Source organism: Strigops habroptila, chromosome 2 (genome assembly GCF_004027225.2).
Source record: "Strigops habroptila isolate Jane chromosome 2, bStrHab1.2.pri, whole genome shotgun sequence".
In the NCBI taxonomy this organism is placed as follows: domain Eukaryota; kingdom Metazoa; phylum Chordata; class Aves; order Psittaciformes; family Psittacidae; genus Strigops; species Strigops habroptila.
In genome coordinates, this window is record NC_044278.2 from 100,429,402 (window position 1) to 100,452,133 (window position 22,732).

The following is a 22,732-nucleotide window of genomic DNA, read 5'->3' on the forward strand; positions in this document are numbered from 1 at the left end:
CTGTCATAGGCAACCATGCCAGGGATGCTGTTCCAGCCTGGCCACTTTGTTTGTATTTTGTTACCCCTCCAGAAGCAGTAAAGGCCATATTATCACAAAACCAAGGAAAGTCAGCCAGTTCACTGTACAAAAAGGAGCATGTGATGCTCCTAGGAGACTTGCCACGGTGACTCAGAAATTACACAGTGGGTGAAAGGCATAATTACCAAGCTCAGCATATTTGAGAGTATCAATAGAGCAGTGTGGGCTCAGCAAAAGAATGAACCACAAGAAGTGTCCCCAGAGCATAGCATGAGGATCTCATCCAATTTGTTCACAAGAAAAGTCACTCTGAAGAGGCTAAAACAATAAAAAGGCAGCCCGCTCTAGGAGAAAACATTAAACAATCAGCACAGAATTATTTAATGTGTACTACAGTAAGCGTTTCTACTACATAAACTAGAACCTCCTCCTTTCCAGCACCCAAAGATACCAGCTCCACGATTGCAAATACAAATCGACAGGTCCTTTATCAATCTCACAGCAAAACAGTAACTGCTGCAGTGCCCAGGCACATCGCTACAAGGTAATGACAATCAGAGGTGTGAGAACACCACAGTAGTGGTGGTTTGATTGGGTGCCACCCACCAAATGGCTTCAGAATTTATTTCTGGATGAATTCACCGGTGGACAGCTTTTCCCAGTGTGAGCTCCTCTGTAAGAAGCAACAGCCATTGGGCAGCAACAGCAAAAGAACCGGAAGAGTTCTCCAGCAGTGGAGGGTACCAGTGAGTAATATGGAGGAATTTGGTTCTACATAGTTGGCATAGGAATTACAAATTTAGTCAGTCTAAATGCAACCAATATATGACAAGCTGTGGCAGATCATACACCACAGCACCCCAAATAAATGAGAATCAAACAAAAATAATGACAGTCGTGAGGTTAGTGACGTTGTTTAATGACTGCAGAAACTTCAGGCTGTCAGACAATGACACGTAACAAGACCCTGGCATTTGCACACGGGGCAAAGCTGAGCATCATTAAGCAAGGCCAAAACAAAATTACTGGATCAGAGCTCTGTGCTATAAGATGGTCAAAAGTAACTCAGAATTTAGGGCGCTTACTTGAGGTGATCTTTACAAAGATTCTTTTTTAAACCAAACATTTGGATTACTCATGCCCAAATCTAGCTCAGACACTCGCATAATAACCTGAGTTTACTCTGCTATAAGCTTGGCTATTAAATTTAATCATTCTGAGATTATGGCTGTGCACCAGTGACAATGACCTATGGAATAAGATGGAAAGTTCCAGCCAGCCCTCTAGATGGATGCAAAAAGCACCTAATCAGGACAAGCAATATAAAAGTGAAGGTGCCAGTTTTCAACCTTTAGACAACTGATTAGATTACAATTTGACCAGATGTGAATATGGAATTCCTCCTTCTTTTTCTAATCAGTCTGCAGCTGTTTACGTGAGATCCAGCTGTGTTTGCATGTATACCCAGTATAAAGCAATCACTACAAACTATCTCATTGTGTACAACTTGCCTGAAATGTTCTGGTTTGTGTGCATGCAATAGCACTGACTGAAGGGTGTGATTTCAATTACACACCTTTAGAAGTAATGCTCAAGTTTCAAAAATCACTGAAACTGTATACTAAATTAACTTTAATCCAGTAGTTTTTGGAGCAGCTTTTGAGTGATTGTTGCAGATAATAAAGCATTCAGATATAACATCTGAAGTCTAGTTGGTTGTAAAACAAGCCACAAAAGCAATGATTACAGTGCACTGCAATAGCAAACAAACTACTATCAAACAGCAGTAGAGAAGACTGGGTATCATTCTTGATGGGATTCCCTCTTGCGTGGTCCCCTTCCCTGCAGGAATTTTGAACTTGGCTCTGCATCCTATAGCTGTAATCCTACTTACACTTTTATCCTATATAATTTTCACAAAATAGAAGAGTATTAGGTGCTGAGCAAGTTGAGGAATAGCTATACCCTAGAAGAAAGAACTATAGGCTACCCTCAGACCTGTACATGTTATCATGAGGCCATACCAGGCAAGAAAGAGCTAACAGCTCCAAGAAGAATGACTTCTTGGTCCTGATCCATAGAAACCATAGGAGGATTCACTACATCATTGCTAGATTCAGGAGTGATAGCTCACAACCTGCAGACTACTGAAAAAGCATATTACAGCCCAGGAAATACAGTATTGCTATTGCAGGTACCAAACTACAGGATGCGTATGAACTTTATCTTGACTCAGCAGTCATGACTTACTGGGATCTGCTTTGGGTGATCTTTAGTCTGTTTTAACTGCAAAACTGCTCGATGATCAGGGGAGGAAGGAACTATTACCTGACTTGTGGTTTCTCCGCCCTTTTGCTTAAATCCAGCTCTCTGGTGGGATGATTCTATCCAAATGATATTACAGGCCTACTGTTAGCCAACTGAATCCCAGCATAATGCCAGCTTCAGTCTGAGAGCTAACCTAGCTCTCAGGTTATGCCTAACCATGCCTAAACCTAGACTTGCTGCTAAAGAAGAGTATGGGTCATCTGTCAATATTGTGTCAAGCCTGTGAGCCAGTACAAATGACATGGGCATTTCACAACACAAATGGCACACTTAGAGAGCCACACTTAGATACCCACACTTAAAGAGCAGAAAGCAGCTCAAGATCCTGACGCACAGCATTAGTTGTCAGAAGTGTTAATGTCCACTTGTGACCTAAGATACAACTGCTTAAACAAGACCTATGGAAAACCTGTGGGTTTGGACTGGCAGCTGGAGGCAAGACAGGATACTAACGGTACATACTTGCCCATGCGTGCAACTTCTTTAGTTGCAGTGGCTTCTAAAGAGGTAGCCTTTTGACTGCATGAAGTGATAACTCTGAGAAGGATATACACTGTGGAAGAATATATAAGGCTGTATGAAAATCCTGGAAATATTAAGGAAACCAAGAGGACCTAAACTCAACCTTTTCTCTCCAGAAATCTTACACGAGCAAGAACCCTTGAAAGGCTGACACTGAACCACAGGACCATGCAGATGGACAAAACAAGCAGAACTGAATAATTCATAACTTAGTGGTCTTGATGCCTCAGTTGTCTGCCCATCTTTGCAACTGCACAGGGAACCATAAGGCTAACAAGTTTTAATTAATACAGTGGTTATTACTAGACATAATTCTTCCTTAATGTTACTGCTTCCATGATGTTAGGCTATGAAAGAAAGCTGTAGGAGGAATTAAAACCAGTTACCTAGCAAAGGCGCATCTCATTAGGGGAAATACAGTCACTGGAGGAGGCAGATTTTCATCAAACACCTTTATTTTGAGGAATCACCACATTCCTCAGCAGCCACCAAGAAGATAAAGTACACTGTTCAAGTCAGAACCCAGAGGAGAACAGAGAAATTCCAGTGCAGGGAAAGATGGGGGAAGCAAGATTCATTGCAGGAAGAGAAACTCTTGGGGTACCGCATTTTTAAAGACTCAAATAGTGATGACTTCAGTCCAGAGAAGGAGAGAAAAAAAGGGGCATCCAATTTTATGGTGGAAAAAAATTTTGAATCTTTGCATTTCTACAGGGACAAAGCTGATTTATGTGTATTTATCCAGTCTTGTCTACAAGCTTTTGGCTATATTGCAGTCACAGATTAAACTGGATTCAATTTATATCTCCTTTGATTTGGAAAATACATTTAGAACCTCATCCAAAGCGTGCTGAAACCATGAAAATACACTTTTGAGGTATGAATAAGTCCCTTTATGTCTGTTTCTAAATGCATGTTTAATGGGAGATATAAAATTGCTGTACTACAGAGATGAGTCTTAACTCAAAAGCATACAAATAAAGGTTTTCCTGCTTTATTCTTGTAGTCTGCAAACATAATAAAAGGACCATTTGAGCTAAAAGTTGGAATCTTGTAGAACAGAACACTGCAACAAACTAAAAGCATTTAAAATTAAATATAGAATTCTTACATTATAAACACAATCTTCATATTGTTCATTATCTGTAGAAATTAAGCTGGGTTTCACCTGTTTGTATATAAAGAATCCAACTATTTTGGCTGACATAATATTGAATAAATGTTTTAATGTAATTGCTAGGAAGCTAAATGGTAACAAAGTTGAATAAAAATACCAGCTACAGTTGTTTCCTTCTTGAAAGCATATCCTGTATTTTTTTATGATGCAATATAGAAATGGTGGAGGTGACATCAATGTACTGCAATCTCAGCCACAGTAATCAAGAAAAGTAATCACAGTAAAAGACCTAAAGCAGCTTTCATCCAATCCTTAGAGAAAAAAGAAGAAAATATAAAAAAAAAATTCAACAGCAAAAGAAAAAGAAGAGTTGTCAGGGTAATTGTTTAGTCTAAGTCACACAGAAAAGGGGATGTGTTGGTTAATATATGCAGTTGCAAATGCTAATTAACTACTCTTCTTTCAGCAATCCTTGTTTCAGCTTCTGTGCTCTCATAGCCACACCACCAGACAACTTCTGACCAGAATTAACATCGTATTAACAGACTGAGGTATTCATAAATACTGTGTCAATTGGACAAATTTTAAACATACTTAGCACAGGTAGGTTTAGACTTTACTCTGGGAGTGTAATGAGCACTTCTGGAGGACTAGCATGTGATTTTTTAAAGGAATGACTTTGCATGTTTCAGGTTTCCTTAACCAGTTCCTTGCCAGTTCTCTATTTGTATTCTCTTTTGGCTTGTCTGGTTTCGTTAAAGAAATACAATTCGTATTCTCTATTACTATCTAAGTAAATAGTTGTCTCTTGAAGAAAAGACAGTGACTTTGATATTGGGTTTTCTTTACACTGCTGCAGAGGGAAGTCTTTAGAAAAATACTGTATGTGTTGAAGGAACTGGCACAAGGGGAAACAGAATTTATCTTTTATCTATTATTTCAAAGTGCATTACTGAACTTCAAATTGCTCTAGAACAAAATATAAAGCCAGTGACTTCAAGACATTTGTATACATAAGTGAGAGTCATCACTGGACTATGAATATAAAAAATGAAATGCCTTTATACCCCTTTTCTTTTTCCTACTTATTCCAGATACAGCTAAAACCTGTATTTTTTCCCTTGGCCATGTTAAATACAGCTACAGAAACATAAGGACAAATTAAAGCCTTAACAAAGCAGTTAACTCACAGCTTCCGATACACTTATTAAGCAATCTGTCTGGGATTGGCATTTGCTTCTGTATAACCATGTCTTTGGAAATTCTGCCAGCACACTGTAATATGTAAATATCCAATATAAAGTATTACAATGTTTGCAATAATTTAAAGAAAACTTTTTCTGGGGTAAATCCCAGTTACAAGATCAAAGTGTACTAGGACAACAGAAATGCAAGTTCACATATTTCCTGTAACAGCAACATTTCATCCTCTTATGTCCAGCTATATATATGCCAGAAAGTAACGCTGCCCTGCTTTTCAGTTACCATGAGGGTAGGTATTTTAGCAGTTGTCAGGAGGCCACATACAATAATGGCAATTAGGTCGCTATCTAACAGTGAGACAGATGCCTACCATTTAAATATTGCCTGTTTTAAAGGAGGGCAGTTCCAAGTAAAGAGTTTAGAGAGGTGTTTCATTTCTAAGTAGTTTACCAAAGAGCTATACAGGTATAGCAAAAATTTCCAACAGATTTCCATTAAGACATCTGTCAAAACATTCTCAGAGACACTTTGTAAACTAGCTTCGTGTTTATTACAGCCCCACTCCTAGACAATGGACTGACCTGAGACATCTCAGGCTTAAAAACAGGAGGACAGGAAGAGCAATAAATCCAGTGATTGATTTTTTTAAAAATATTGTCTTTGATTTTCAGACCAGCCATTTTGTCCTAGAGAAAAAGGTTTTCACTAGCCACAGCTATGCCAAAACAACCTTCATAGAATCATAGAATCACAGAATAGTCAAGGTTGGAAACGACCTTAAGATCATCTAGTTCCAAGCCCCCTGCCATGGACAGGGACACCTTGCACTAAACCATGTCGCCCAAGGCCCTCTCCAGCCTGGCCTCAAACACCGCCAGGGATGGAGCATTCACAACTTCCTTGGGCAATCCATTCCAGTGCCTCACCACCCTCACTGTAAAGAACTGCACTGATTAAACGTACTTAACAGATGAAGTTAGAGAAGTCTATTGCTACTCTCAGAGTGCTGCCTCCATAATCTGCCCTTTCAGGGATGGCCCTGTGCTGCAGAGAAAGGTGTTGATGAAAGTCTTCCACAAGCCTGATCTACTGTAGACCAGGAGTTAGTTCTGCTAATTGTGAATCTTCCTGCATAATGATGACTAATCAACTGCTCTATTTTCACTGTGGACCCAACAAAGGATTTCACATAAAAGTATGAAACATTCTGAGGAAGACACTGGAAATATTAAATGATACAATATTCCAGAAGATGGTGATGAGTCATATTACTGTGCAGAAGAATTCTGACTTCTGAGAATTTCCAAAGAAATACAAAAAATACATTACTGGAAAAAGTCATTACCATCTTTATGATCTTGTGCCTACTATCTGCCAGGGATTAGGAAAACAGGATTAAAAAATTAAGAAGAGCCTCAAGGGTATCAGGTTCAACCCTCTGCTGCTATGGGCATATATATAACACAATCCTATTCATAACCTGATCCAGATTCACTTTAATACTGGCTAGGTATTTTGTTCATACTATTCTCTCTGGAAGACTACTACAGAATCACACTTCACAAACGGTTTCCTTTTTTCACCGATTTTCAGGTTAAATTTATATGTTCAGTCTGAAGTTCCTGCATTAAAACTTTCCCTGGACTTAATTATTTTCTCTCACTTTTTTCTACCATTGATCTATTTATAGACAGCAAGTATATCCTCTCGCAGTGTTCTTGCCTAGGTAAATAAACCATGTTCTGGTAAAGTAATCCCTCATCTCTGCTGGAAACATCACCTGATACAGACTTGAAACAAATGTGTCTTTGTCACAGCTGGATTATATTGGCATCTGATGGTCATGCTGTGATCAGCAAGTTCTCATCTTATGGAAAAAATTTTTGAGTCTTTCTATTCATCTATTATCCTGATTATCCTTTGCACTGGCACTGTTTCCCCAAGTTTAGCTCATGCTCTAATTATTGCAATCCTAGTCTCTGCCAAAGCATGGGAGTTGAAATACACTAAAAAGTTCAGCTAGGAACTGCCCTTGAGCCTTATGCTTCTACTTTCAGTGCAATTTACTGTGGTATTTGCTTTAGCAAATATTTATGCTGAAAATTCCCTTCCTCCTGAACTAAAAGAGTCATTCTCCATGTGCTACTATTTCAAGCATCCTACTGAAAATACAGATTGATTATGTTTTCTTTTTCTAGATAATCAGTTATCACAGAAAACTATCAGATGGGTCTGGCTTGACTTTGATACCATTCATTGTGTTTTGTGTCCATTGCACTAACCCTCATCCTCATTAACCTTTCCTGTCTCAGTGCTCAATGAATCCCAGTGCTCAACATGATCGCCTTTCTCGACAGATCAGATAAAAACTATTAATTGGGTTTGTAAGTATATCCTTTTTAATCCTATCTTCTTCCCCACAACCTGAGAGCAGTATGTCTTTCCTTAAGCTACTTTTCCTTAGGTGACTGAAGGGTATCTTGTGATTTGTTTTAAAATAATGAGTCTTTTTATTTTTAAGACAATGCACATTTTAAATTTTCTGCTTACTGTAGTCAGTAAGTACCTAATGTATTACTTAAATTGAAACAAGGTTCAGTAAATTCCTTGGAGAAAATAATGGGGACCTAAATGAAAAAGACATCTTTTGTTTCCAGACAGAGGGAGACTGTGACAACTAGCATATGGCTTGCATTTGTATATCACTTCCAACTAGGGGGACAAAGTATGTGTTGATTTTAAAGTTTCAAACTCTTTTCATGTTTTAAATTACATTTTCCAAGGACTGCTCTCTTTACATTTTTGGAAAGGGCGTGAAATGCTTTCAGCAATCATCAACGGTCATGGTGGGTCAGCAGGAGGTGACTGGCAAAAGGGAGGGCAAAAGAGCCACAGGATGGGGCTACTCAATGCCCATGAGATCTTACATGGCCACCATAGTTATTTGCTTGCTCCAGCTTTACAGGACCAAGCAAGTGCTGCTGACCACCCTTGCAGGGGGGAAACTGCTTCCCTGTGTCAGAAGACACAGCTCAGTGCTCAGGAAAACCATAGGAGAGCAAGACATACAGGATTTCCCCACTGATATTTAGAAGTTATCACATGCCTGAAACAGGTGAGAGTCAGGCAAAATTTGCATGTGATCCAGACCGTATGTCCACCATCTGAGAAGTCACAGGAACACAAAGAACCTCAACACAATGTTTGAACTAGTACTCCCCTCCTCTGACATCTACTGCACCTCTCCCTACGCTCATAGTCTGTTTACAAAATGTCTGAGTGGGTTTGTCAAGAGACAACCTCACCACAGGTTTTGTCTCTTGACAAAACAGAAAATGGGACAAAATTGGTTTGGTTTGGTTCGGTTCTTGTCGTTTTTTTGTCACAGGAAGAGAGACACTATACTCATTTCTCTCCATTACCTGCAAAAGGACCATAGGATGGCGAGCTCAAAGGTAGATGTCTTTGCTGAACATGTCTAAAATGAGATCAAGTGTGATTGCCCTCATCAGCCCTGATACAGCACTGTTGTATGACACTTGTGCTCTTGGCCCACCACTTCAAATTATGTGGCCCTATGCCGAAGGCCTGCAGGCAGCCAAGGACAGTCCATGTCTTCACTCGCTAGTTGTTGTGCAGAGCCAAAGTACACACAGCTACACCCCTGGCCAGCCCAGGGGACAGCTGGCTCAGAGCTGGAGAACAAGTCCTAGCTGCTCATCCCTCTGGGATTGCTGGGAATGCTGCCAAACCACTTGAAGAGAAGTATCTTTACCCTAAACCACATTTCATAATGGTTATTGAAAAGTGAACTATTGAAAGGCCAAGCAGATGCCAAACTGTGTCTCAGAGTTGATGCAAACACTGCCTGGAAGACAGCACAATGATGCTGCTAAGCCAGGGGGCAGGAGCAATTTTCCATGCTGCAGCCTCACTCAAACTAGCAAAATGCCCTGCTACTAACAGCTGTAATTCAGGGTGGACATGAACCTATAGCTCTCCTATTAGCACCATGAAGTGGAGCTCAAGAACTGGTGGCCAGTTGACACCAGAAAGGACCATTTCTGTATTGGCTGTACCCACCGTTGATTAGGGGTACTGGTTTTCCTTCCATGTTCTCCTTGAGGACACAAGCTGATAAATAAAATTACTTGCACATCTCAGAGACTGCTCTTCAGTTAATCCATCTATTTCGCAGTTAGCAAAAAAAAAATTAAGACAACTTTTTCAGATAGAAAAGGTATTTATCTGTATCCAAACTACCACGATATGCTACAGTTCTAATAATCTACATGCCTATCTGTCTTCTGGAAGTACTCTAGCCTTTAAAGGTTTTGAGACACAAAATTGAGGCTCTGGGAGGGTGCTTCCCAAGCCTACGCTTAGTTACTGCACAGAACAACAGTGAATTATTCAGTCATGTGGTTGATAATTAATGTAGGGAGCTGAGAAAATAGTATTTTCTTACACTTGTAGAAGAATAATAGTAGAATATAAGCATCACTACAATGGGTCAGGTTGTCCAACCCATCTCTATCACTGAAGCAGTTCCAGAATAAGGTGCTTCAGAGAAAAATTTTCAGCTGCTTGCACCAACCGTTAACAAATCTGCAATTGGTTTATTACACAACCGGTGGTATAACAAAAAAGCTGAGTCTGCCTGGCAGCTTTTTGGGCAGTTGTCAGCGTTACTGTTTCTATCTTATGTCAATGTTTGTGTCACAGGCGGCCTCCTACAGTTAACTGTTTATATTGGTAAATTACCTATGGATTTCACATACCAACTGACTCCCTTGTCTCTATATACCTCCCACTATTATTCTTTCCCCTGGATGCTTAAATAGTGCCCTGCAAATCTGTTTCCAGCCTCTCCAGGTCCTTTCCCACATTGGAAACATGCTGCTCCAATGTATGTTTGACCCTTTCCAATTCCTCTCTCTTGGTAGTTCACTCTTCCATACTCAATTCATTCCTAAAAATTATTCCCAAGAAGCACTCCGACAAAATGAGCAGTCCCCCAGCAAAAAACAGAAAGGATACATGTTAATCATCAAGTTTAGTTGTCTGCAATAGTATAACAAGCTTTTAGCCACAAACACTACAGAATAATATCCACTATATGCCCCCTCATTTCCATGTTCATGGCATTATCAGCCAAAAAAATCCCAAGACCTTTAACACAAGAAAAAACACCAAATGCTCCAAACATCATAGTAAAACACAGGAATAAAACAGGAAAGAGCAAAGATACATCACTGTCCTAAACCCTTGCAATAGAAGACAAATTATTTAGGCAAAATGCCCTAATGATCCTGGGAACCTGGCCACCTTCCATGGCACCAAGAGTAGGGAAAAAGAGGCCCAACAAGAAATATCACTGTTCCTTGCCAACATAAATTCCTTCCTGACCATCAAAGCAGAGCCCCCAAAACCAGATCCCACAGGCCAGCATCAGTATCTCATTCATACCTACTCTCTCCACTCTGGGTTCTACAAACCTATTCCAAATTACCACTTAGGGAGAAAACATTCCTCTCCAGGAGTGTCCAACTTGGGTGAAGTGGGATTTGACTTGTGTGGTTGAAGGTTCTCACCTTTCATGGCTTAGTGCTTAGTGTTACAATGCTGTTTCTACAACCATTTCACCACCAGCCAATTTTGAAGTGTTCCCTACTTCATTAGCCTAAGCTGAGCTACGGGAAAAGGCTATTTCTGAGCTGCTGTGTGCTACAGTTTGTTGGTTCCAACATCCAGGCTCAGAATGACTGTGACAATTTGATGCTGCTTTTATTAGAATTTTCCCCCTTTTAAGCATCTCCTCCTTCAAGTACCACTTTTCTTTTTACCAGAAACAGGAAAGAGAAGCATGTAACTGACTGAGTAATTACACTTTCACACAAAAGTGGAACAAGCAGCCCAGCTACAAATATGAGATGCAGAGTAACTGCTGTGGTGCAGTAATTCTGTCCTTACAGCTCTAAGACTGTTTTATTTCTTTCATCAAAGAATAAAAGGCATCAATCTGCAGCTTCAAGAAGTCAAGTCATATTGCAGCAGGATATACAGCAATTTCACAAGGGTAAACTGACCCAATTTGAAGCAGTGGGCACTCATCCAATGAAAGAATACAGAAGGCAGTGTGTGAAATGACTGACTGACTCCCTGTATCAAAATGAAATTTTTCAATACCACATCAAAATAGAAAACCAAGAATTTCCACGGCAAAGTAAAAATAAAATGACTGAATGACTAATTTTTTTATTTTCTCTAGTTCTCAATTTTTTGGGGTGGAAACCTGAAGTCTCTCAAATATTTAAATTTCAATGAAGCAGCAAATTCCAGCTTCACGGATTTTAGATCTTGATGATTTGCTCTAATTACATGATATTACTTTGTGAAAACAGGAGGTATTTTGAATATGAGAAAAAGCTAGCTAGCATGAGAGGAGGGTAGTAATGACGGCTGACTATGAAGAAGAAAAAGAGGTATTTTTTAATACTACCAAGCATACTATTAAGATGCAAAATTGCAGCTGAATCATTCTTGCAACTTTGTTTCTTGCCCTGCATGATATACCCCAATATTCTCTTCTCATTCAAAACAAGAGGCATGTTCATGGCTGAGAAGGGAAACAGGATGATAAACTGAGTTCAAGAGCTCCTTCATGCACTTCCAAGGTCTTATACTTCACACCAGAGAGGTGCTACTTGAATATGGGAATGCACATTTTCTTCAAGTTAAGAGGTAGACATCTGTTCAACTTGCTAATTTACTGAACTGCTTGAAAGTGGTAGGATTCTCAAAAAAAGCTTCAGGAAAAGTCAGTCCTCACTTATTTTCCTTAAGCTCCTTTGAGAAACCCAGATTTAATGTAACATCCCTCCTTTCTTTCGCAGGCTGCTGTGTCCCCTACTCCTAGTGCTGGTGGCAATGTGGGGACAGCAAGTGGACACCATAAGCCAAGACAGACTCTTTGAATTAGGCCCCATCACTGTGAAGCATGGTTTGTGATATGACTGAATCACCAGTCAGCTTCCTTAAAAAATAAATAAATAAATAAAACATTTATAAATAAAATTAACCAGAGAACAACTCATGTCAACTTTGGGGGACTCCAGGCCATCTCGTTTCACATTGTCCTGGTTTCAGATGGGATAATTTTCTTCCTACTAGCTGGTATAGTGCTGTGTTTTGGCTTTAGTCTTACCCTGATCAAGGACTTTTCAGTCTTATGCTCTGCCAGTGAGGAGGGGCACAGAAAGCGAGAAGGGAGCAGAGACAGGACACCTGACCCAAACTAGCCAAAGGGATATTCCATACAACAGCACGTCATTCTCGGTATAGAAACTGGGGGGAATTGGCCAGGAGAGGCCAATCACTGCTCAGGGCTGGGCATTGGTCAGCGGGTGGTTGTTGTTGTTATTATTAATAATAACTTTTATATTATTATTATATTTCCATTATTAAACTGTTCTTATTTTTAGTTTAATTGTCAATGCTAAATATACACACAAAACTGCACTATTGCCTCATAAACCCAGCTCCTGCATTCCCACTCACTGTCAGTCACCCCCACATCTCACCAGCTCCTCATGCATTGTCCATTTTCCTAATATTCCTCTTTCCTATCACCCCATGTTTTGTTACAACTCTTTCTGGCCTGGATTTTGCCTCCTGATGGCATACATAACTGGCGATGGCCATTCTGTTGTGGTGGCCCTTCTCTCTGCAAACACTGCTTGTACTCAAGTTAACACTGCACGATGACAAGAAAAGAAATGAAGAACGTAACAAGCGTATTACAAAAAGCATGTCACCACTGTACAGTCAGGAGTCAGCTGAACTTTCATTTCAAACCTGAGGTCAGAATTATTGAATTGATTTTAAAGCAAAACATTATTACTTACAAAATACAAACAAAAAAATACTCACTCGGCCTGACAATGTAATATATTCCCAACCTACTTTCTCAGAAGAAAAGAAGTGTTGCATAATTCTACCATTTCCCTATATATTTGAGTTAATGAACCATTGTTAGAATAATTAATCAATAACTATGTTCAACAGTTCCACGCCTGCAGCAAAAATGAGATTATTTCTTAAAATGCTGAAAGTTAAATAAACAAATTGAGTAAACTTTGCCCTCAGCTCTGAAAAACAACTGTTCCAGAGGAACTACTACATATTCAAAAGAACACAAAAAAAGCTGACTGAGGAAAGGCATTGGAAAATCACAGTGAGCTCTTACTAGAACGTGTGACCAACAGCTACAAGTCTGTCCCCCCTCCACACCCAGCCATTTGATGTCTTTTCTAGAAGCAGGGTCAAAACAAACAGCTGCTACTATCTTCCCAACTGTAAAGCAAATAGCTTGTAAAATATAATCCCAGTGGTTCCAACATTTTCTAGCCTTCTTAACCAGCAAAAAGATTCTTGGTTTGACTTTTGGACTGGCAAAATAACAAGGCATTTCCATAGTCTCCTGGCCAATTTCAAACCATTCAGCAGTCTTCAGAGGTGTCTGACTAAACCAGAAGTCAAAGCTCAGCTGTTAACATGAGACCTAAAGTGCAAGTAACAAAATTACCATGTGCAGACCAAAGTGCCAGTCCACTGGAAATGTGCGTGGCTCCCCGTCCGCTCACCCCCTTGCTGAAGAGCACATCACAGGGTGTCACGCAGCACCCTCAAGACTTCCAGCCTTTCAGGCTGGCTAGATCCTGAGACGTGCAAAAGCCCCTGAGCATCCTACCATGCGTAGAACAGAGCTCTGCTGCCCCATGGCACTGGAACTACCCATGGTCCCAGTCCCTTGGTTCCTACACCAGCTGTTGTAAACTGCATCTATAAAGATTTCTGTATCTGGGAGAATTTAGAATATAGGTTTGGGGTTTTTTTTTTCCCAGAATCAGAACAAAGCTGAATGTAAAATTTTTGCAGTTCTCCATATCACAGAATGCTACCTCCTCTCAGACTAAACATACATATGAACGAAGCAACACAAATGTGCTTCCATCTGGCCAAATCCAGAGATTCTTCAAGTGCTTTGTCTTACTCCAGTGTGCATCTAAAAAGACCCTCCCTGACAAATCTCCAGGGAGACATACCACAAGCTTAACAGTGCAGGCTTCTTATGAGTGTTTTGTGCACTCAGAATAAGTAGAGTTGAAGCTGCCACAGCAAGCTAGAAGTTGCTATTACTGATATCCTAAACAAGCTGTTTACTGTTAATATAGATTGTATTTCATTTTTTCCACTGAAGATCATTCTCAGAGTTTAAATCACGCTATATATCATTCTGTTATGAATTTGCAAAGAGGAAGAAAACACATTTACAAGTACTATCACCTCCACTGCCACCAAATGCATCAAGAGTCTCTTTTCTCGAAACTGCTCCAGCTGACTTATAAGATTTTTGTTCCTACCATTAACACTGAAAAACCATTCCAGAAGCTCCTTCCTCCAAGGGCTATTCATGACTTCTAAGAGTCCATCTAACTGCACTGATACTGAACTTTTATCCTTTTTTGTATGTGTGCATATGTCCTATAAATTTTCTGCCTGTCATTGATATTTATGTCCAGGAGTATTTTGAGAGCACCAGCGTGAATCTAATTCCTTCCCTTCCTTGGTATCACTTGTCTCCTACTCACCCCATTTTACCAAAGGCTCCAGTCCCTTGTGTGGCCAATATCTCTTTCTCCTCTTGCACTTAGCTCATTACTTTTCCTTCCTGAAAACTCACCTTCTTTTTCTAATGGCATATTTTCTCTCAGATGAAGTAATTCAGAAGCCAGTCTCTTCTTTCATGTTTTATTCATACTCATATTCCATGGGTCACCTTCTCCCTCAGAGATCTGTCCAGTCTTCATTTCAGTAATTTCCTAAACATCCTGAGATGCTGTCCACAACCTTATTTTCTGTTCTGTTCTTCTGATTTAATCTAAAATCAGCATTCACAGTTTTACCTCTGACACTCTTCTATATGCTTTGGCAGGCAAGTATTCAAGCATGAGCAGCTTTTACTTAGTACTTAAAATGGGTAACACACATCCCATAATTTCTACAACCTGTCATCACTGTATATGGAGGTCACCTCCCCTACTTCTTCAGAAGCACTTATTCATCATTTCCTCTTCTTTATTTTTACCATCATGGAAAGGAAGAAGAAAATGTCCTTGTGTACATTTCTTGCACCTTCAGGTCTGTGCAAGCAGGGTCCTTTGATTGGTGGCTTCTTGGCTTTTTTAAAACTTTGTCGAGATCAGCCTTAAACCTTCAGATCAAGTTCAACAGTTTAACTGTTCATCAGCAACAACCAAACACACAAATCACACACTCAGCTGCAAGGATTAGCAAACAGCCCTCAAACTCTGCCAACTTCTGTCTAGTTGAAGAAATTCTGAAAGATAAGGGGAAAAAAAGTTTTGTTCCCCAGAGTAGACTGGGAAGGAGATAATGTTACTCAAAGAGTTAATAAGAGTTAATAAATGTGAGGAACAACGCTAAGGTGTGCTGGTTTTGGCTGGGATAAAGTTAATTTTTTTCATAGGAGCTGGTATAGGGCTGTGTTTTGGATTTGTGCTGGAAACAGTGTTGGTAACACAGAGCTGTTTTCACTATTGCTGAGCAGTGCTTACACAGAGCCAAGGCCTTTTCTGCTCCTCGCACCACCCCACCAGTGAGTAGGTTGGAAGTGCACAAGAAGTTAGGAGCCAGGACGGCTGACCCCAACTGACCAGAGGGATATTCCACACCATATGGCATCATGCTCAGCATATAAAGCAGGGGAAGAAGAAGGAAGCAGGAGATACTCAGAGTGATGGCATACATCTTCCCAAGTAACCGTTACATGTGATGGAGCCCTGCTGCCCTGGAGATGGCTGAATACCTGCCCACCGATGAGAAGTGGTGAACGCATTCCTAGTTTTGCTTTGCTTGTGTGTGAGTTTTGCTTTACCTATTAAACTGCCTTTATCCCAACCCACAAGTTTTCTCATTTTACTTTTCCAGATCACTCCCCCATTCCACAAGCAGCTGCATGGGGCTTAGCTGCTGCCCGGGGTTAAACCACAACATAAGGGAATTGCCCAAGGTACTGCCAGAGTCCTATTCTGATTTAATTTCTACCAAAGCAAGAGAGATCAGAATCTGACCTTCTAGAAGGTGGGCATGTGATGAGTGAAGCAACTTTCTCTTACGTCACAAAGTATTTCTTGTTCACATAAGACAACACTTCCAATAGAAAGAACTGTCTGCACTTTCAACCTGCTGACAGTTGTGCAATCTTGACTTGTCATGGGAAAAGCTCTAAGAGCTCCTTGCTTTCGGACAAAAGGGCAAGGCACCAACTAAAAACTGGTGAACTATCTTAAAACAAAATATAAATTTCACTCTGAATAAAATTGAAGTTAGGCTTCATGTTCCTGGTTCAAATTATATCCTTAACTATGGGTAGGAATCATGCCCATCAACTACTTCAAGTACTGGAAACCTTCCATAAAAACAAGATGAAATGGAAACTGGAAAAGTTCGTCATATGAAGGAATGCATGGCAACATGAGTCCTTCCACACACTTCACTTCAGATCCCCCAAAACTACAACAAATACAGGATCTCTTCTGCTTGAGGGAAGAGCTTGAAGGGAAGAACCAAGAATGTCTCATACTTTATGAGGTTTTACTAATGCAAAATGGAAGAGTATCAAGCTTTACACTCATGTACCTAGCAAGACTTTATGACATGAGGGAGGCCCACTCTTATTTTTCCATGACAACACCTCATTCTCCACATAGTCCAAATTTTTCTACAATTAAAGATCAAAGTAGTTTGTAAAGATCAAAACAGCTTTTTTGTTACAGCAGAATATTTGCAACCAACATTCCTTTTGCAAATGTGTGTGCAATCAGGTAGAAATGGCAAGGGGAAGGTTACATATTCTATCTTTGAATGAGCATCCTTGAAATCCAAACTCCTCTGTTTACCCCATTTTTCAATGAAACTCTATTTATTTTTTTCTTTTGATGATTAAAGCTTGAGAAAGGTACGCTACAGCTTTTAACATAATTTATAAACATCATATAACCATTCATATCTACTGGCACAGAAAACTGAAGCATCAGATCTGAATTTGCTCTATGGTTTGACTGCACTTCTTTGTCATCTCTGGCATTTGAAAGATACCTGATTCAAATGATTACTGATTAGAATAATCATTACTGCAAAAAATTCTTTGCAAAGATATACTACCCAACAGATACTCAAAACCAGAAACAGAACCAATTTCTTCCTTGTTCATCTTGGAATTAAGTCTTAAGAAAGCAAGAACAGGAAAAAAAAACCACCCTACTATTTAGAATTATTCCTTCTTTTTTCTAAAAATTCTGTATGTCTTCACAACTAGGATGAGCTGTGTTAATTTCAGGAAAATCCAGTCACTCCATTTGTACTGAGTGAAAGTTTGAAGGCTGTCTGAATTTTGAAAGAAACAATTCACACCGAGAAAAAAACATTCTCCTGTGCTGCAATTACTGATACTTTATTAGGTTTAGCACTGAAGGTCAAGAAAAGAGTACTTACCTTTTGTTTTGGAAAGAGTTTTGGAATAGGAATCAGTCTGTTGCTACGTGACTGGTTTCCAGGCAGCAATTCCGCTCACTTCTTCAGGGAAACAGTGTGTTCTTCTGTTTCTGCAAATGCTGTTTATATTGAATAAATCCAAGTATGTTCAACTCAGACAATATACCGAGAGCCAGTAATGAAAAAACGCATTTGCAAAAACTAGAACATAATAAAACGACCTCTCAACTCTTATCTAGAGAAAGAGATGCGTCATATACATGATAGATTGCTGGCATTTCATTTTCTGGCTGTTGACCTGAGAAAATGCCAACTTTTATGAACTATACTTGAGCCATTCAATTTATTTTGTGAATAAACGCGTACAGCTTCTTCCATTTCTTCCCATGAAGGGCTTAGACATATCAAAAGCGACAAGTGTCAGTGGAAATACTATAAAAAGGTAAAGTTTTCACTGAATACTGAACAACGTCCCTCAATAACAAACCAAGGATGCATCCATAACATGTTTTTTCTTACAAGGGTTTTGTATGTTATTTTTATTTGCTCTGTTTTATAAGAAGTGTCTCTTACTCTGCCTATTCAGCATCTGTTCCGACTCACTTGCGGAAGTTCAGAAAAATTAAAGGTAATTTAAAAATTCAACACATTAGGATGAAATCCATTCAAGCTAAATTTAAACATTGTTATTCAGACCAAACTTCATTGCCCTGTTTTCACCAGCCCTGAACTGAACAACCTGAATTGAATTAAACTCTTATTTGGTTATTTATTCAGATAATAAATAACTCGCTCAGAAAGACAGACCCCAAAATCCACATTCGTATCTGTTGAATTTAAAGAACTTAAAGGAAATTATTCCATCTTTTAATGTAATTAGCATCCAGTAAAATAAACTAGTAGACATCAGCTTTCACTAGTTATTAAGCTTTACACTTAAGATGGTCTTTGGTTTGAATAAATGCAGAGAGAAGATGCTGAAAATTGCATATTATAAATAAGGAAAAAAAAGTCAGAAACCATGCATATTAAGAGTTAGTCTGCTCATTTACTAAGAACCAAACATTTATGAAAACCCACTATATCTTTTAAGAAAGAAACATGTTCTGCAAGCTCTATTAATTTCCCTGAGGAAAACGAAACAGATGAGAGAGGCATGAATGCCACAGAGAAGAAAAAAGGATTAGGAAGCAGCCTGGGACCAGACCTCCTGAGTAACATCACACATGAGCAGCAAAAGATTAAGCAGCTGAAAGGATTTTTTTTGTGGGGGATGACACAACCACATCTTTTCTGGTGGGGCTGTGAGGACTGTATGTCCCAGCAGCACTGCCTGGCACTGCACACATGCTCCAGGTTATGTGATGAAGCGGTACTAGTGTACAGCCGTATGATCGAAATCAAATGTGCTCCTGAGAGCAACTGACCCAACTCACCTACAAAACTGTATGCAACCCACAGACACATATTAAAGAACATTATTCAAGTTGCAAAGCCAATCACTCGAGGATTACATAAGAGAAGAATTTAATTTGCACATGGAAATGCAGTATAGCTTAATCTTTCATTACACAATTACATGCACTTTCTCTACAGATTATCAGGCTGTGTAGCCAGAGAAGCCATATTCTGTAGCATCCTACTTCATCGCTTGCACAAGTTGAAAGGCGTCATATCAATAAGCTATGGAAGTGTAAGAAGGAAAAGGAAGATCTCGGTGTTAAAGCTATTCACTTCTCTGTCCTGAAGTGTTAGGCTCTCTCTCTGCGTCTACTGAAGACTCCTACCCGGAGCAGCTGTTCTGGGAGCTCTTCTGCATGAATGGCACAATCTTTATTTCCTCTGTAGGTGATTCGAGATTTTGGGATCTGATACGTAGAAGAGCTGAAAGTATAATATAACTGACTAATAGTCTAAAAAGAGCGCATGCCAGGAAAAGGGCACTAAATAGTCAGTGGGCACTTTGGGTCTTAACTGCATCTGTTTTTCAGTTCCTCATTCATGAAAGGTGGAAAAATTGATACCTTGCTGCCTTATACTCTTGCGTACAAAGAAATGCCTGCTAATTGTGAAAACCCGGACTGGCAGCCACTAGGACAAAACTAATTGTGAGGTTCTGTCACTAAACAAAGTATTGGTAGACTTTATTGGTATTGGTATAGTTTTTACATGGTTTAGGCAAAGACTATGCCTAGGTTTCTCATTTGTTAAATAAAAAAAGAACCTTCCTTCTCCACAGGGCTTTCATGAGAACAAGCATATTCTTGAGATTATGAGGGACTCAGGCAGATACTATGGTGATGTAGGATATACTCAAGTGTGAAACAGAGTGAGGTACACCCCATGGTACTAAATGAAGAGTTTTAAGGTTTCAGGACCAGAGATTTAATCTGAAATTTTACCCACATTTTCCCCACATATATTTTCTCTTATTTGTAGCACTAACAATGCAAAAGTAATGCAGGAAAGTGGCAAAAAGTTGAGTAAGGCATGTGCTGGATGTTTGCTCGGTGTTCACATCTAACGTATGATACTCATTAGGATGTAACTCCTGATGGTAAGTGTATGTTGAGCAGATGGACATTAGCAGAGTTCGTAAACGTGGATTAAGGTACAACAGAGCCTGCCTTTATGGCCACGCCGTTGCAGTTAGGCTGAATGCTTTCTCCTGTCATTAGAAGGATTTGTACACACTTTTACTTAACTCTCCCTGGGAATCCAAAATGTTTGCTTCCAGTAAACATTACAATTACACCATATATAAACTGCATAAAAATTACATATAGTAAATTACTTATGCCACTTAGTAGGCTAGCTGGGGAACAGGTTTTTTTCCCCAGAAGTGTTCATACTCAAACCCGTACTCTGTCAAGAAACGTCTCAGGATGACACTGTGGACACCTTTACCATCTCCATTAACTCACTCCATCTCCATCAACTCAAAAAATTTGATGATTTTTTTATCAAATGCATGAGTCCTCTTCACAGTCATATTAAACATTTGCACAGTAACTTTAGTAAGCTGGCGCTGTCTGGCTCTGCCAAATGCATCCATTCACCCACCCAGAAAGGCATTCGCAAGGACAGAACACTTCGGCAGGATACAGAGAGCACCTCAATTCAGCATGTTTCCACTAACAAAATAACCGCAGATACAAAGTTCCTGCTTCCCATCTCTTTATGGGATAAAGGCAGTAAAGCATGATCCGGCTGCCCGCACTCGGGCACGTCGTTTCGGTTTCCACTCCAGCAGCCAACCTGGGGACAGGTCTGCAGCAGCGTGGGCTGAGGGCAGCCTCCACACCCGTGCCCCTGGCACGACCCGGGGGCCAAGGAGCTGCCGGGGCCCCTTCCCGCCGCCCGCCATTTACCTGTAGCAGGTGGTGGGCTGCCTGGTAGCCGAGGTGCAGGCCTCCCCGCACGCCGGGCGGCAGCTGCCCAGTGCCGTACCCGTGCCAGGCCACCACGTAGGGGTTGTCCATGGTCAGCCAGTAGCGCACCTGCCCGCCGAAGTGCCGGAAGCAGAGCTCAGCGTAGTCACGGAAGACCTGGGGCAGGACAGGGCTGGCCCAGCCGCCAAAGGCATCCTGCAGACCCTGCGGCAGGTCCCAGTGATACAGGGTGACTACGGGCTCGATGCCCAGCTCCCGCAGGCGGCCCAGGAGCCGGCTGTAGTGGGCCAGCCCGGCGGGGTTGACAGGCGCTGTGCCATTGGGCAGCAGCCGGGCCCAGGACAGCGAGAAGCGGTAGTGCGAGACCCCCAGGCGCCGGAGCCCCTCTGCATCGCGGAACAGGTTGTTGTAGCTGTCGCTGGCCACGTCGCCGCCCGCCGGCGCGGACGGGCGGTGGGCGAAGGTGTCCCAGACCGAAGCACCTTTGCCTCCCTGGCGCCAGCCGCCCTCCGTCTGGTAGGCGGCGCTGCCCGCCCCCCAAAGGAAGCCGTCGGGGAAGGTGTCGTGGAGGAAGAGCTGGTCCTGCGGGTAGGGCAGCCGGGCGAAGCGGGACCAGGTGCCCGCGCCCTGACCTGGCGCCCCGAGCAGCGGCCGCCCCAGCACCAGAAGCGGCAGCAGCAGCCGCAGCACTGGCGCGGAGGGGACCATGCTGCCGGCGGGGCTCCGCGACGGCGGCTCCCTCTTCCCAGCCCCCCGCCGCCCCATTTTATCTCACCTCGCCTCTCCCCCCACCCCCGCCCCGGTGGGCACGGCCATTAATAATTACCTCGGAGCTGCCGCCTGCACCCTTTCCGACCGGCTTCCCCTGGGAGAGCTACCTCCGGGGGCGGGATCCGGGGGGCGAGACGGGGCGGGCGGCGAGGAGAGGGCGGCAGCGGGGCGGGGGCTCCTCGGGGGAGAGGTGGACCCTGTCTCCCCTTCGGGGTCGCCTCTGTCACACACACACATACACCCGCCCCTTAGGGCGGAGATCGCCGTCCGCGGGGGCAGGGGCGCACCCCGCAGCCCTCCCCCCGTTCCCCCGGGCGCCCGCTGCGGCTCCGGTGACCTCTTGGAGGAGAGACCCTCGCTGCTGCCCTGCGCCCTTTCTCTGAAACGGCTTTTCTGAGGAGCCCACGGATAGACTCGACGGCCGGATCCATCCCCTCGGAGGAGCTGCGCGTAGCCTCTGTCCATCGGGGAGCCCCCGCGCCGGCGGGCAGCGGCCCCTGCGGCAGGTCCGAGGGGAGGGAGCGGTCCCCGGCGATAAAAACAATTTTATTGATAAAAATGATAAATTATTTTATTGCTTTTTTTTTAATTAAAATTATTTTTCCTTCCCCCAGAATTTCCTTCGTCCTACCTTGGCACGAGACATCGCATCTGCAATCTCTCATGTAACAGTAATTAAAGAGAAACTCGTTATCCAAGTACACATTCAAACCCCTCGCCTCTTAACCCCCTGCCCCAGTAGTTCATGGACTGTCACCTCCCAGTAATAACACTTTTCTTTTCTGGAGTAGGAGTTTGG

At 41.7% G+C, this 22,732-nt stretch overlaps 1 protein-coding gene across 1 annotated transcript in view; it reads right to left on the reverse strand.

The window, feature by feature from the left end:
• The window catches only part of KL (klotho), a 48,856-nt gene extending 26,929 nt beyond the window's left edge, over positions 1-21,927 (reverse strand). The window contains exon 1 of the mRNA XM_030475580.1: positions 21,142-21,927. Coding sequence (XP_030331440.1) covers positions 21,142-21,927 — 786 coding nt within the window. The remainder of the gene's footprint in view (positions 1-21,141) is intronic.
• Between the last annotated feature and the right edge of the window lie 805 nt (positions 21,928-22,732).